This window comes from Oratosquilla oratoria, chromosome 24 (assembly GCF_046742065.1).
Source record: "Oratosquilla oratoria isolate Oo_2021 chromosome 24, ASM4674206v1, whole genome shotgun sequence".
Taxonomy (NCBI): domain Eukaryota; kingdom Metazoa; phylum Arthropoda; class Malacostraca; order Stomatopoda; family Squillidae; genus Oratosquilla; species Oratosquilla oratoria.
In genome coordinates, this window is record NC_134800.1 from 5,131,929 (window position 1) to 5,148,611 (window position 16,683).

At 35.9% G+C, this 16,683-nt stretch overlaps 2 protein-coding genes across 10 annotated transcripts in view; one reads left to right on the forward strand and one right to left on the reverse strand.

Moving 5' to 3' along the window:
• Positions 1–16,188, reverse strand: part of LOC143038398 (uncharacterized) — a 41,590-nt gene extending 25,402 nt beyond the window's left edge. The window contains exon 1 of one of the 4 annotated variants that reach the window (XM_076207520.1): positions 15,966–16,188. In XM_076207520.1, coding sequence (XP_076063635.1) covers positions 15,966–16,111 — 146 coding nt within the window. In that variant the 5' untranslated portion in view covers positions 16,112–16,188. The remainder of the gene's footprint in view (positions 1–15,965) is intronic. The other 3 variants (XM_076207518.1, XM_076207519.1, XM_076207521.1) reach the window with 3 other exon arrangements.
• Positions 15,806–16,683, forward strand: part of dgt1 (KAT8 regulatory NSL complex subunit dim gamma-tubulin 1) — a 34,106-nt gene continuing 33,228 nt past the window's right edge. The window contains exon 1 of one of the 6 annotated variants that reach the window (XM_076207525.1): positions 15,806–15,846. In XM_076207525.1, coding sequence (XP_076063640.1) covers positions 15,821–15,846 — 26 coding nt within the window. In that variant the 5' untranslated portion in view covers positions 15,806–15,820. The other 5 variants (XM_076207527.1, XM_076207526.1, XM_076207529.1 and 2 more) reach the window with 5 other exon arrangements.

The window sequence follows — 16,683 nt, forward strand, 5'->3', positions numbered from 1 at the left end:
ACTATGAGCAGTCATTGGAACCCTTTACAACCTGTCACTGGCTGACATATCAGTATGATTGTGGTACAGATGTATAGACTGATGAAGAACAGTAGGTGTCTTTTCACTAAATGGATGTAGAGGCGATGAAAAAATTTGCAGATGTCGTAAGCCATCCAAGACTGAAATATACATTCCCACAAACTGATATAAGCAAGATTGAGAGAATAAAAAACATCCCCACCAAAACTGGTTCCCAGCCTTACAATAAAGCAATGAGGAGTCTAAAATCACTGGATCTGCCCACACTGAAAGACTGAAAGTGAGGCAACTTGATTACAGTATTCAGGTGACAGAAGGTGAAAGTATGGAGCCTATGGCAGGAGATGCGTTGCTGTGGCTGAAGCCGCCACCTTAGCCCAATGTGCTTGAACTGTCAGGGTAGGTAACAGCCACTGCTGGGAACAGCAGAGAAGTGTGGTATTCAAAACCACAACTAAACAATGAAAGACCTGCATGCTTCAGATTACACCACCACCAGTTACATACGTTATTGACAAGAGATCTCTTGATTTGGATTTTTTTTTTTTTTTGGGGGGGGGAGTATAAGTGTGTTAATTAGAATTCTAGTTCTATTTGCTTACTGAATGTATATTTTTTAAATATTTGGGAAGCTTCTGAAGTGACTGACACCAATTTAATAAAATAACTATCTGCTGGAAGCTAGCTCACAGTAGCGGATCAAATACAAACCAGTCACAGCATCAATGATCACATAATCAGTTTGCAAGCATTGAACATTTCTAAGATATCAAAAGTGACTTATCAGTAATGATCGATATCAGCGTGTTCCAAACTCCTATATCTAACATTTCATAACTTCAACACTATAAATCAATCTAAATTTGTATATTCATCTGCCATAATTTTTCAAACGAATTCACTTTAATAATTAATAAGATTATTCTTGTTCAATCTGAATTTATACTTCATCTATTTGTTAACCATTTAGTAGTTAGGTCCAATCTAAATTTGTATATTCATCTGCCATAATTTTTCAAACAAATTCACTTTAATAATTAATAAGATTATTCTTGTTCAATCTGAATTTATACTTCATCTATTTGTTAACCATTTAGTAGTTAGGTCCTGGTTTCTAAAATGCAAAACTTAAAGGTCAGAATGCACAACGGAGACACTTTTTAAAAAATCCAAGCACAGTATATGTATATATATATATATATATATATATATATATATATATATATATATACATATACACATTATTATACATATACATATATATAAAATAACCCATTCCCACAAAATAGTCTTGCAATTAATCTTAATTAGGCGACAAGTGTTGTTTTTTAATTCTGAATAAATCATCTGCATTTCAAAAACAGCTTCAGCTACGGTCAGGAATTTTCAGAAGCTTAACATATGAGTAGCCAAATGTCGCTATTCACACATTGTTAAACGTTGAGTAGCCATGAAAAAAAAAATTAGACCTTAATTTATTGATTTTTCTCATAGCTATTCAATAGATTGTGTTTAACAATGGCTTGTGAATAGCAATGGTTGGCTACTCATAAGTCACACTTCCAAAGATTCCTGACAATAACCAAAGCTGTTTAATAAGTGCAGACAATTTATTCAGTTGAATAATAGTGTTTTTGTTTTGTTAATTCAAGTTTAATAGCAAAAATATTTCATGGGAATGGTCTGCAATGCTTTTTTTTTTTACTTACACTGCTTCTGAAAAAAATGCCTCCCACTGTACATTCTGACCTTTGACTTCTCAATAATGGAATAGCCCATGGATGAACAGTTGAAATGCTTTCTTTTATAAAAATAAACACAAAAACCAGAACAAAGCAACGATGGACCCAGCAGCAGTCTATTGTGTTTCAATGGCAGTTGCAAGCAGGGACTCCAACGTGGACAATCACACCTTATGTTTAACTTATTCAATATGAGTTAAATATTCATGTGCACATCAGGTTGACTGATGTTCAATGATGCACTACAATATGCATGTTATAAGATATAAAGTTACTGCTGTCATCTTCATTCTCTTTCACCCTGAAGAAATATAACATCACAGAAAACAAGATAAAATCTGTTCACAGACTACAAGGGTTACTAAGCTACAGCTACAATATAAATATACTCAAGGATTCAATTGTTGGCATCCTTATAAACCCAACTTGCAGCCCATGATACCTATGTAGGCATCATCAAATTCAACAAACAATCAGCTTGACAAACATATAATTTTTCACAACAAATTACATCATACTGCTCTCAATTCAATTCAACTCTTTGTTATATGGTTCAAGCAAGATTAATCCATTAAGAATCTGTGAAAACTTGCATTGTCCATCAAAGACTCATCTAAGCAAAATGAAACTATTTGTAGTCTTGAGCACATACCATAATCAAGTCATGGAATTCAGAAATAGCCACAAAAAGTGCGCAATACGTAAAAACCTAAGAAGTTTACAAGCACAAATTTCCCAGTTTGTTATCAAACCGTAAAATAGAAAGTAAAAATAATGGACAACCATCAGCAACACAGTGAGCCAACCACAAGGAACCACCACATTCCACAGGGAGATGGGACTACTCAGCCTAAAGCGGCCCATACATGATCAATCATATTGCACAATTTCATTGTCAATACTCTGAATTGACAATGAAATTGCACAATATAATTGATCGTGTATGGGCCACTTAACTGTCTAGGGAACGAGAAGAAGAACAACCACTAGGATTATACCAATGACCAGTGATGCTGCTACAACTCTTCCTATGGTGCTCAAGGCTAGCACCATGAAAGTGGGATGCTGAATCAGGAAGACATTAATCAAAGGAATTTGCAAAAGTGAAAGAAAAAGGATGAGAACATCAAGGTTGGCATCTCCAAGATTCCATGTGCAGAATATAACATCCCCTACATCAGTGATGCATTTTGTATCCTAAAAACACAAATTCATGAAGAATGCAATGATACTCGAAACACAACCACCACTAATGAGTGTATAATGTAAAAAGCTAACACCAATAATCTAATGGACTTGACTGAGGTGAAGTAAATTATAGAGTAATCTCTCAGTATAAAATCTGAAGCAGAAACTAAGTCATTATGCTAGATTTTCTGTTAAACTGGAGTTATCCCCCTTAAAAGTACTCCCCTACCTCCAATAGAATTTTGTCTGAATGACTTTTGCTCTCGTTTTCCCTTGGAATAGACCATATTGATGTTAACCGTACAAAAATATAGCTAACATGCCAGATTGGTATGATTGTACTTGCTCATGGTCAACTAAGGACTGAGTATAAATGGACTACTACTGTCATTTTAGCACCTTTTCTCCAATCATTTTTATTTCATATATATATATAATATAATTTTGAGGTTGACAATTGGGGGGTATTTACTGTGTATATACACATAAAGTTTAGTAAATTCTTTCAGCATACAATGTTTCAGTAAACCCGATTACTCAGCACTTTGAAGAAATAGTCCCACTCTGAGAGTTGTCCAACCATTCAGCATTTTTCCCGAAAGATACCACATGACCATATCAAATGTTTTCCCCCCAATAAGGCTCACTGGTTTGATACTACACTCATGAACAAGATGGTATTAATGGTACTAGTCTGTTATGAGCAGCAACTCTTGAAAGCAAGAAAAACTCGGTGATTTTTTTTTTCTAAGCACTGAAAATGTATTCTACCAGTGGACAGGACCTTTAACAATGAAGCCGTAATCTAACGAGTTGTTTCCGATTTCAATTAAAAATAAATAAAAAACAAATAAACTGAAGCTTATATTTCAAGAAAAATATTACCCTCTTCAGTACAACTCAAATTCTTGCATGAAGCCCTGGCTGCCACATGAAATTTGCACCACACTACTTGCATTATAAAATATAGTCACTACTGTATTACTCACTCTTTTACTCTGAGTAATAATAATAATAAACACAAAATGTGATCAAACCAGTTCACAGAAACCAGGGGTACATCATGTACAACTACAAAAAGAAAATATAATTAAGATGCCAGCACCAGCATCCTCGTGTACCCATCCCCACCTCATGACACCTATGTAGGTGCCATCGTACCAGAGTGGTTAATGAACGTGTTCAACGAGATCTCCACTATTCATGACATACAAAACGGAAAAAGAACTTTGAAAATTTATGTCCAGAGGATGGAACAGTTCATCAATCAAGTGAAAAGTGACGAAAAAGGCATTAAACTGACTGAAATTCCAAAATGTTACAAAAGTGATTTGTGGAATAGTGTTCAGAAAAAGAACCTGTGACAGGCCCATTAATAACAAGAGAAGGGCAAGATGTTCTATGAAAACATGAAAATAACAGAATCCTGTGCCTTCTCAGATGGTTAGCCAATTCTAAAGAAAAACCTGGCATCAGGCAACAGGATGTGGGTGGGGAGATAAGTCTGCTGACGCTGGTGAAGTTAAAAGATACAGCCAGACATTTTTTGACTTGATTAATGAACATGGTTTACTATGCCAAATTTATAATGAAGAAGAAACACCTATTTTTGAGGAGTATGCCTGAAATAACTTTGATAAATCCATCGTCACACCTGACCCTGACACATCCTCCATCCTAAATGTTGTTATCATTTTCCTACCCCTAAGTTGTATAGTAGCTAGTGATGAAGGACTGCCTACAGACCCATCTTCCATTCTTCATGTTTTACCTCAGTGTGTCTAATATCATCAATTATGGTTTTGCTCTCCTAGCATAAATGCTAGCATCAATATCTTATGATATTGCATGTATATGATGAACTTCAGTACTGTACTACAGAAGTATATGTCACACTACAGTACTTGGTGATGTGAAAAAAGGACTGCTCTGCTCTGCTCCCACCCCAACTCAACGTACAATTGGCACCAACTCAAGAGGGATACAAGTACCTCCCTGCCTGCTTTCACTAAAATAACAGCATTTTGCTCATGCTGGAGAAGTTTGACATCTATTTTTGTCATAATCTTTCTGTAATAATGAAATTCAGTCCTGCCTACTGACTCCATAAAAACTGAAGTGTAAAATCCATTATAGTGGGGTCCTACTGTACAGTATATTCTTCTGTAAAGGTTATGTTCCTGAACAGGTCATGTATCCCAAGACTGTGTGTTTGAAACCTTTTTCCTGTAAGAAACAATAGTAATGGATGGTCTGTGTGTGTATTTACCTAGTTGTATCTTATGGGAAGGGGAGTTCTGCTTGTGGTGTCCTGTTTTTGTATCTCTCAGTGTCTAGTTTGTCCTTAAATTGTATGTTTGTAAATGTGTATTTACCTAGGTATGTTATACTGGAAGGGGCGCTATGCTTGTAGTGACCTGTCTTTGTATCTCTCATCATCTAGTTTGTTCTTAAATTCTTGTATGGTTTTTGCACACACTATTGTTTCATCCCATTTGTGCGCACATTTTTTTTGTTTTTGTTTTTTTACCTAATTGTATCTTATGAGAAGGGGAGCTATGCTCGTGGTGTCCCATATCTGTATCTTGTGTATGGTTTTTGCACACACTTTCATTTCGTCCAGTTTGTTCCATACATCCACCACTCTGTGGGGAAAGCTGTTCTTTTTCAGGTTTCTTCTATAACTGTCCTTTTAGAGCTTCCTTCCATGTCCCCTTGTATTTTTCATATCCCAATTTAATAAGTCTTCTCTACCCCTCGTGTGTGTTTTACCATTGTTACATTGCTCAACTCAGAAGTCCATCTATTTTAGAGATTGCTACTCTGTGATGATTCATGCATTGGTAGGTTGAATAACCATTACACATTTTGTTTAATTCATGCTGTATGCTTCCATACAACATTAATGTAACAACCAAGTTAAGGCTTTCAAAAGAAGGTCTGCGTATGATGAATGCCAATACATAAAAAAGTGTTAAAACTCAATTCCCTCGAGTTTGTCACCAGTAAAAGAAGGTAGCAAAAATAATGGACAACCATCACCAATGCAGTGAACCAGCCACTAGGATCATACTACTGACCATCCATGACTCAATTAGACCCTGTGACCTTCCTCAAATCTTTCCTTGTCCCTTAGCTTCCCCATCCCTATCACTTTCTGAATCTTTGTATATATTTTGAGCTTGTATTCTTTATCTATTCTTGAAAATGTTCTAAAAAACTGAATAATGTACACTCAATAAAGGTTTCATCCCTAAATACACAAATGCATAACATTTTCTAACAAAAAGGAACCAAACACTCACACACACACAACAAAAGTAATCTCAAATCAAACACAAATAATGAAGACTAAAATATTACAATCACAGTAAAGCCTTGATATAATGGATCTCAACATACCGGATATCGGATATAACGGACAAAAAATATGACTGGACAAACCCTCGCTATAACGGATTTTCATCTGTTATAGCAAGGGATCTTCAGTTACAACTGATCTTCGGATATAATGACAGACCCCTGTCCCCATATCGTCAGTTATATCAAGAGTTTACTGTAATTTCTAATGCTACTAATTCCTAATACTGAACAAACAACTGATCCATGTCCCCCTATCATCTGTTATATTGAGGGTTTACTGTACAGTGGAACCTTGGTTCTCAACCACAATACATTCTAGATAACTATTCCAGAACTAATTTGGTTAAGGACAGAAACTAAATTTGCTGATCTGCTGGATACAGCTCTATCAGGGTGATATTTTTTCACATAAATTTGAATTTTGCCCCATTTTATATTTTTCTCTGTTTTGACTTTTCAAGAACCTATTTTGATTGACTACTGGAGCAAAAAACTGAATATTTTTGCTTGAGAACTGATTTGTTCAAGTTAGGTAATGCTCAAGAACCAAGGTTCTACGATATTTACCTACCACCCATGCCATCTGCTTTATGAAAACACCCTTACTGCAACCATTTAACTCTAACAAACCACATATTGTCAGGTAACTAAATGCACATCATCAAATTTGGCTCAACACAAATACAGCATACCAAACAGGACACAAATACTACAGGTCCCCAACCCACAAAACAACTCCTCTATCAAAACCAACAAGCAATGTCCTCTGACATAACAATGGGATCTTCCTTCCTAACACAATCGTAGGAAACCATGTATGACCTCTCCTCAGACCATTTCCCAACAAAGATCACCATGGAACTAATGGAAAAATACAACCTGCTTGAAAAAAAGTGGATGTCAAGCAATATTTAGACATTTAACTCTTTCCATACAATGATGCCTACACAGGCATCATGAGGTGTGAGCGAGCACACGAGGATGCCTGTACCCGTATATTGATTATGTTTATTTTGTGGCTGTAGCCATGACCCCATATTCTGTGAACTGGCTTGATCACATTTTCTGTGGTTATTAATAAGAGTGAAAGAGATCAAGTAATACAGCTGTAACTTCATATTTTATAATGAGAGTACTGTGATGCACCTTCGAATTATCATACATCAGGCAGCTGATGCTCCCTTCAAGAATTTCCCCCGTGTTGAAGAAGTTAAGGATATTGGTCCACTTCAAAGGCTTTCATTCTCCCAATTGAGCTAGGAACCTGATCTTTATACCAAAAGTCATCCTCATCATTGGGGTCATTCTGACCGCGTTTCATTCAAGTTTGTACACAGATACTGTACTTGCAAAATAAAAATATAATTTCATTGTGCAAAAATTATAAAATATCCAGACCACTACTAATCCCCAACTAATTGGCCTTATGCTTTGGCCTTTTTTTTTAAGAAAGTGGTTATTTTTTTGCTCTGTCGATTTATTTACCACACAGAATTTTCTATTCATAACATAAATCATTCTAGAAATTCCAACACATAAAAACCATTGTTCAAAATGCAGGATAAAGTGCCGGCTTTCAAATAAAAATAAACTAAAAATTGTCATAGTGGTACTTTGAAATTATTTTAGAAAAAATAAATAAGTAATAATAAATAAATTGAGATAATGGGCTTCAAAGTTTCTCTTGAGGTTTTTACGCTCCAGACATCAATGTAATGGGCATGATTGGTGAAATATACAGATAAATTATTTAATAATTAATTCATTATTCAAGTAAATCAATGCATTCAACATATTTCCAAATGTAGAGATTGGTAGCTCTTTACCAGCAAAGGGCTACCAACCTCTCTCCTCTTCACGCTCCTATCTTACTTATGCCTGATTTTCACCCCTTCTCTGCAGCAGCCATTTTCTGTTTCAATAGTATAGTCATTTCAAATACTTATAGTGTTTGTAGGCTGTAGGAAACCAAATGGAAGCAAAGAAAATGCGGACCATAGTAAACACCAACACAAACACGTGTTAATCGTGGTATGGCTGGAGCTGATGCACTCTCCTCTCTCTCACACACATACACACCCGAGTTGCTGCCAAATACAATATCTAATAGGACAAAGAAAAAAAGCTGTACTCAAAACAATAACAGGCTAGATATATGTAGTTATGTGTTCTAATGCCTGGATTGCCAGCTTGCAGTATTTATATTTTGATAATTATAGTAAAAGTTGCCATATCAGTGGTAAAATGAGATTTCCAAAGAAGTGGTGAATATTTGCTCGATCTATGGCTTAATCACTTTTAGATAAAACAATGCAAAAATATATCCTAACTATTACGCAATGTGATAAAAAGGCCCATCAAAATATCGGTAGCAGACGAACTTTCCCTTCACTGATCTTCGACTGTTCTCATAACGCTCTACCAGCTGTGACATCAATCTTATGTATGCCATATGCCTGCACTATAAAATGCTGTGATGTGCTGTCAACTTGACTAATGATTTTTGGGCTAAGCCTAAGCAGATTAGGGATACCGTCATGGCATAGTCTAACTAGGCCTGTAGACCATTGAATATGATCACACCACTTCACCAGGGTGATAGGCATGTCCATGGTGGCAGGGGCTTCCATGATAGGCCTATGACCATGTCTTGTCAATTGGAGTCAACCAAATTAAAGTCTGTTTTTTGAGAGTCGAACAAGTGGAATCCCCCCACACCACCACCCCAAGCATGAGTTAAGCCTAATTATCCTTGACCACCAGAAGGGAGGAATTCATACTGATATAGACCTAATGATTTTTTTCAGCTGTTACAAAGTGCCTATGATGAATATTCACCTTCTGCAAGTATCAAGCAGCGAAATTGACACGGAATATGAGAGTGACCATGGTGACAATGCCAAGCATATAACTGACGGCTTCTCTTCCCCAGAGCAACCACTACTTATGGCAGATCCCTTTATAGACATGTCTATGAGTATCTTTTGCTAGCCTTGCTCTCCCCTTCAGTTGAATGATTTCTCTATTATCTTCGCTACATAGGCCAATTACATTGTACCTTATCACAGATAAAAACAATTTGTAATTCATGAATCCTTGAAACGTTTGCCTGTAAATATGAAGCTTGTCACAGATCAGATGATTCATCCATGCAGACTTTCTGAACAGAGCCATGAAATCAAAAACCTTCCCAGTTGACCTAACTTCCGGATGTTGTACCAACATGAAAATCTTCAGCAAGTTTTCAATTTTTCATAAATTTTCATTTTTCACCTCTATAAAGCAAACCAACATCCTTAACATAGACATCACATTTCCATCAATTGATAGAACATATGAGAATAGCAACCATTTATAAAGCAGGAATGACATTCCAAGAGCCTACAGAAAAAACTCAACACTAACTAAACACAAGATAACTCATCCCCCACAAAAAAATTACAAAATTAATAAAGAACAAGAAAGAAAAACCTGGAAAACAAATATAATAGACTGGGAAATAAAAGTGGAGGTAAAAATAACCATCTCCTTCCAAGAAGCAGTTGGAGCATCACAGGAAAAAAGGCATTGCAGCATCACAAAACACTTCTACAAAACAAATTTCAAGCTCACTGCCCCAGAAAATTGAAACATAACAAAAGATATATGAAAAATCAAACTAGTCACAGATGCCACCCTGTCCTTCAGCAGATATGAAAGGTTTTAAAGAAATTGAAAAAAATACCATGCTGAAGCTAAAGCAAGATCTCAAATATCCACCAAAACAGCTCAGCCCAAATACAATGAACGCCTAACTGATAACTACTTTAGATTATACAACAGAATTATATTTTTGTAGAAAAGAGTCCATACAATCTTTTTCTAAACTTTACAAATTGGGATATATATAAATAGTGTGTCTCCCACACAGTTAAATCTCTTCAATATGAGTCAAATATCAAATATTCGCACACACATTAGCTGCCTGACCTACAATGATGTGTCACAATATGCGCATTATGAAATATAAAGTTACAGCTGTTATACTCATTCTCTTTCCCCCAGAATGTTTTTAACCACTGAAAAAGTGATGAGGCCTGTTCACAGAATAAGAGGATCACTCAGCTACAACTAGAAAATAAATATAATCAGGAATCTGACACTGGCATCCTCATATTACTCACTCACGCCTCATGACATCGTATTAAAGAGGTTAAACATATGCTCTGGTTCATGCACAAATGAAAGGTAAGTGCAAGAGCGAGGGAAGAAGTCTGGATGTACAAGGAATGACTACGAGCATTAGACCTGCTACAAGAAAGAGGCAACCTGATTCTCTTCTAGTAACAGAAGAAGGCTGACAAATTTGACATCTCTAGATCAGATATGGAAGGATTTCACAAGGTCATGGTAAAATTGGAGAATACAGCTATCAACTACCAATTAATGATCTCTTCAAACATCAAAAATGTAATTGTAGTCATAAATCATCTATTAGGCTATTTATCATGATTAGTAAAAATGTAAATTCATGCTAGATGAAATTGGGACCAATTTTTCCAAGTACCTCTCCATTCTTTTCATTCAGTGCTGTAGTGCACACTTTAAAGCAGCTGCACTGCATGCCAAGATGAAGGGAGGATGGTTTTAACCCAAGAAGAAGATAGAAGACAACCTATCACCTAGGCATTATCTGCAGGAAATAGGTGAGAACTGGTTTACTAATACAGTGATCAATGAATGGAATAGACTTAGTAACCATGTGGTGAGCACTGAAACTATTAGTTGTCTTAAGAAATGGTTAGACAACTTTATGGATGGAGATGACATGTGGTAATGGGCATGGGACTGCCTAGTGTAGGCCTTATGGTCTCTTGCAGTCTCCTTCATTCTTATGTTATGTTGTGGAAGAGACATATAGACTGCTGAGGAACATTAAAATGGCTTTTTCACAATATGGATTGAGATAACAAAATCTTCACAGAAACCCTGATCTGTCCAAGAGTAGAATATGTTTGTGGTATGGCACCCCAAAGAGTGCAGGACAAGCAAGATTGAGAGAATACAAAGGGTAGCAATTTTTTGTTCCCAGCCTGGCAAATAAACCACATGAAGAGTGACTCAAAGCAATGGATTTGCCAATTTTGAAGGAAGAAAAAGTTATATGATTACAATATTCAGGTCACAAAAAGGTATAGCCTAGACTGACAGAAGAGATATCTTAATTCAGGATGGGAAGTCAAGAACAAATTTAGAAAGACTTAGTCTAAAGGACATATGGAAATCGTTCATACAGATTCCTCAATACTTAAAATCACTTAGATGATATAGCCTTAACTGGAACAACACTTGCATTCAAATCCAAGTACATATGATAATGGGAAAAATAAAGCCATAATAGTTGGAACCATGCATGATTTTGAAGCTAAATATGACAAATTGGACAGTAAGAGTCAAGACCCCAAGAGCTTTGCTCCTTTCCTATTAATCTATATACCAAAAGGCTTCTTCCCCCATACAAGGAAGGTAGCCAGCCAAAAACACTCACACACCCATCAATAATTTCTTTTTCATCTTACTTTCTTGAGGATCAAGGGTCATCCCCCTACCTGATTCAGAAGCTATGTATGAAATCACTGCACATCAACAGCAGGGCCAATTTGGAAACTACATATTGGTAAATACACATGCACAAACATATCATGAGAACTGAGAAAGATCAAATGGCTGAAAGATGTAAAAAATACAGTTTTCCATGTAGATGCATTGATACAATGCCCCCACACTAATAATCCCTGGACAACACAATATATCTTCAATGAGTGACTAGTGGACCACGCAGAGGTTGCTTGCAAGAGAGACCAGGGGCAATGCATTCATTGATAGCTGAAGTGATATATCCCACGCTGGAACATGAATTCAAATAAAGTATGATATTTGGAAAACAGGGATGGTACATGACTCTGAAGATAGGCATAATTAACTGGAGAGTAGGAGATAAGATAAGTTGTTCCTTCCTTGTACAAATTTGGTAAATACACAAAAAGAAAGAAGTAGTCACCACACCTAAATGTAAAAGAAAAATTGAGAATAAATAAATGAAATAATATATATATATATATATATATACACACACACACACGTGTATGTACATACAATAGGCAACAACCAAAATAATCCCAAACCTAAATGATATGGGAGGCAACAAAAAAGCATATATACATGTCAACTGAGAGAAAAAAAAAAGGGGGGGGGAGACAAAGAAGAAGAAAAAAGGAGACCAGCTGTCATGGGTTGCAAGATCAACAAAAGACCATTGTTAAAAGATGAAGAAACAAGACCGCTCAAAAGATTTTAGGAACTATAGCTTTCCAGAGAAAGGCATCAATTTGTGGAACAACTAAGACAAAAATACAATCCATGGGAACATAAATTCAAGACATAATTGAGTGGAGGTAAAGAGATGAGACCCCATGATCATAGCTCCATAGTCATATAACTAGGCACTTGTAGGCATGAACAAACAAACACAAAGTGTATGTATTTACCTAATTGTAATATGCAGGAAAGTAGCAATACTTACTGGGCCCCATCACCTACTCTTTATCATACCTAGCCTCAAGTTTACGTATAGTTCCAACTTTATGGTGTGTGTGTATTTACTTAATTAGTATACAGGAAAGGAGTGACACTTATGGTGTAGGTCCAACTCAGCCCACCTACTTGGCCTGTGAATAGACCAACTAGGCCCTGTGGATGTTCCAGCTCAGCCCATTCACTGGAGTGTTAATAATGTATACATCATTTGTACATGCTGGTCTGATTTTCTCAGGAAGAATGTATTATGTTCAGTTCAGTTCAGGAACCCCAAGATTGGGAGTTTAACAAATTTGTCAGATCATAGTTATTACACCTCCATGTTCAGATACTAGGAATGAGAGACTGTAGCAGTTTCAGAAATGCACAAGCACTGGTAAAGTGGCTGATGAGTATAATTTTTTTCCCAACGCAGCTAACAGATAACATTAGAAATGTGCTTCATTTTTTAAACAACATTTGCTTCATTTTTTAAAGTGCAATGATTACATATAAGATGTCCCAAAAAGATATGTATATATATATTTTTTCTTTAATTTTTGAGCATCTGTTCCATCAGCTTATCAATTTTAATTTTAAGTAAAGGTTTTATTTCTCATCTGCCAAACCATTGAGACATATATTGCAATATAGTGTAGGTTGATAGTGGATGCTGGTTTAAGTAAGGACTCGTATTTCCATTGTTTTTTTCAACATTCATTTTGTTCCAAGTGTATTGTAACCCTATCTTATATTCAAAGGTATAAAATATTTTCTTTCATTTTTTTCTCAAATTGAGGGAGGTTTGACAATTTTAAAACACATGCAAGCCTACTCCACCCACCCCCCAACTGCATGCAGTCTGCAGCATCATACACAATGCTTTGTTTTACATTAACTTTATTTTATTGATGGCAAAATTTCTCTTAGAAACAAGTAAGAGCTGGCTTTCATGGCTTTGGTTTAGTAGATTTTAATTTACAATCCATATTCTAAAGACCACAACTACATGCAAGTGTGTTTTTTATTGTAAATTGTAATGAACCATGGATGGGTTGAGGTAGGCCATCCACAAGGCCCCAGTGACCCTAAATCACACTTATCAAGCCAGTCTCCTTTTCACAAATTTATCATACTTAGCCTCAAACTCATGTAAAATTCCAACCTAGTCTATATCTACAATTTCCAATTATATTTAAATTTTAATTCATATATTGTTCCAGCCTGGGTTACATCATCTCAGATATTCCAAATACAATATAACCTTAGCTCTCAACTACATTCCAAACTAGATAACTGTTCCAGAACTGATATGATTGAGGTCTGAAACAAGTTTACAGATATGTTAGATACAGCTTTATTAGGGTATTTCCCCCACAAAACTAAAATTGATCTCATTTTATCTCTGTTTGGGTTGATTGAAAACGGACATTTTGGTTGAATACAATACTGGAGCAAATAATTCTCTAATTTATCATCCAAGAACCAATCTATTCAACTTGCAAGATATGCAAACTGGTATTCTACTGTTGTTAGGCATCTACACGGATTTTTTTTCATTTCCTTTACACGTTATCTTCCTAGATTTGTTCTCATGACCTCTTGAAGCCCTATCCTTAATCGTGAGATCTCTTCTATCAATTACAACAATTTTAGTCTTTCCTTGTATGTTTTACCTGCCAGGCTTGTATCCAGTTTGGTTACTGATCTCTGTATTCTCTCAATCTAGCTTATATATGGGCTGCATATACAAATGAAAGTATGGGTGTTGATCAATTTTGAAGATAGGTGGTGGTAGCCAGGTAGCGGAGTAATTGATTATTACATACTCTTTGGCCTACCATTCTCAATTATCTACTGTTAATCTTATCAGATCTGCCACTTGTACAGATTAAAGAATACTGGTTAATGAAAATAATGACATATCACCAACCTTGTAATCAATCCATGGATCTTAAGTTTCTCTTGCGTAAGCCCCACAATTCCAAGATAATCGACTTAAGCCACTGGACGTGTCTTTCCTTCACTCACAGAATACCTAACGTTACAATAAATAATGGTGGAATTGCATAATGACAAATCTAACTTGCCTGCATTTGTAAAATGTTCTAGGGGGTGATCACATCCTCTATAACGGGTATTCCAGTAAGTATTTGCCACAGATATCCTAAAATTTACACAAAAAATTATCCTTAATCATAACTAGATCTTAGGAGACCAAGAGACAATTAAAGCTTCTAGAGGATAATATCAGTTGGAAAAAGAAATAAAAGGGAAGTAAAACAATAAATAACAAATTATGGAAAAACTAGGAAGAAAGTTCGGAGAAACTGCTTATTACTAGTAGCATGCCAAGATCAACATGCCTTGGAGCCTTATACCACGTTTTATTTGCATCTCTATTGTTAATAACTTATCCCAGCACGAGTTAGTGGGTACTAATTAAGTGTATTAACTAAATTAAGACAATTGGGAATCCACATATACACATGCCATTTTTTACATGGGAAAAATATAAATTCTAACTCTCTCCAGCTTCAAGCTACAAATCCCTATCCAAACTTAATATTGGATCCATAAGTTCTGCAAACATATCCTCACAGATATTACAGCCATCCCTGACCCCTTGCTTTGCAACCGCGTGCATACTGACATCAATGGCCAGCGACCTTCCCTAGACCCTGTAAACAAACGCTCCAACAGCCAATTCTTTTAAGCATGACGACAATACTATCGCCCTCTACACAACACCTACTCAGCTTCAGTACTGTACTAAATAAGAATGTACTTGTGATGGACTATACTGGATAAATAAATAAGAATGACATGCTTGTTTTGAACGTCATGTGACAAAACATGGCCGCCATAACTTTTCCTTAAACCAAACACACGAAATGTCTGCCGCTGCAAAGGCAGAGTGCCGGCTAGTTTTCTTTACATAAGTGTATCCAATGAAAAGAACGAACTTGCAGGATCAGTAATTTATCTTACTTGGATGTACATAGGCAAAAATCACTTGATAATAACACATTACACGTATGGATGTCGAAGGAAATGGTCACCAAGCACACTTTTTCCGATATTATAAAAGGATACACTTGTAACCGCTGGCCCATATCTTGTATAAGATTTGCGCCCTGCTGTCTGTATGACAATTCTTTTTCTGCATCGATTCCACATCTTCTGCTGGGGGAGTTGTTGATGTCTTCTTTCGTAAAGTACCATCGTTCGTCCCCCGCCATGAGCACAACACCGGACTAGTTACTGACGTCATACAGGAAATGCACATCACTGTTCCAATATTTTTTAAACTTATGTAAAAGAAACTATATATCTAATGCTGTTATGAGTTTCTGAAAGTAATATTTCAAATTTAAATAATTTATAAATACATTTTTGTCGACTATAAAACCTATATAAGCACGTATAATATGTATCCTCAACATATTGATTTTATAAAGACTATCTCAGATTACATTCATTTAAAGGCGTTCCACATTTGCATCATGTTGTGTGAATTATTTGACACAGATTGAACTTTTGTTGTATTTGTGAGCCCAAAAAGTTGCACCAGAAATTCTAACTGAACTTATACACTCATCTAGAATGGTTTTATAAAACTTTCATTTTGTAATTATTTTTTTCTGTACACTTCATTCTTCCTCACATTTTCACAAGTTTGCAAGACTCTACGAAGTACGGAGTCGTAGTAGTTGTTCTGGGAAAGGAAATACCGTTTGTTATATATATAGAAAGTAAGTTCAACGAATTGTTTTGCAGATAGTCGTAGATGAAGCGTTGTATTTTGGCCTAA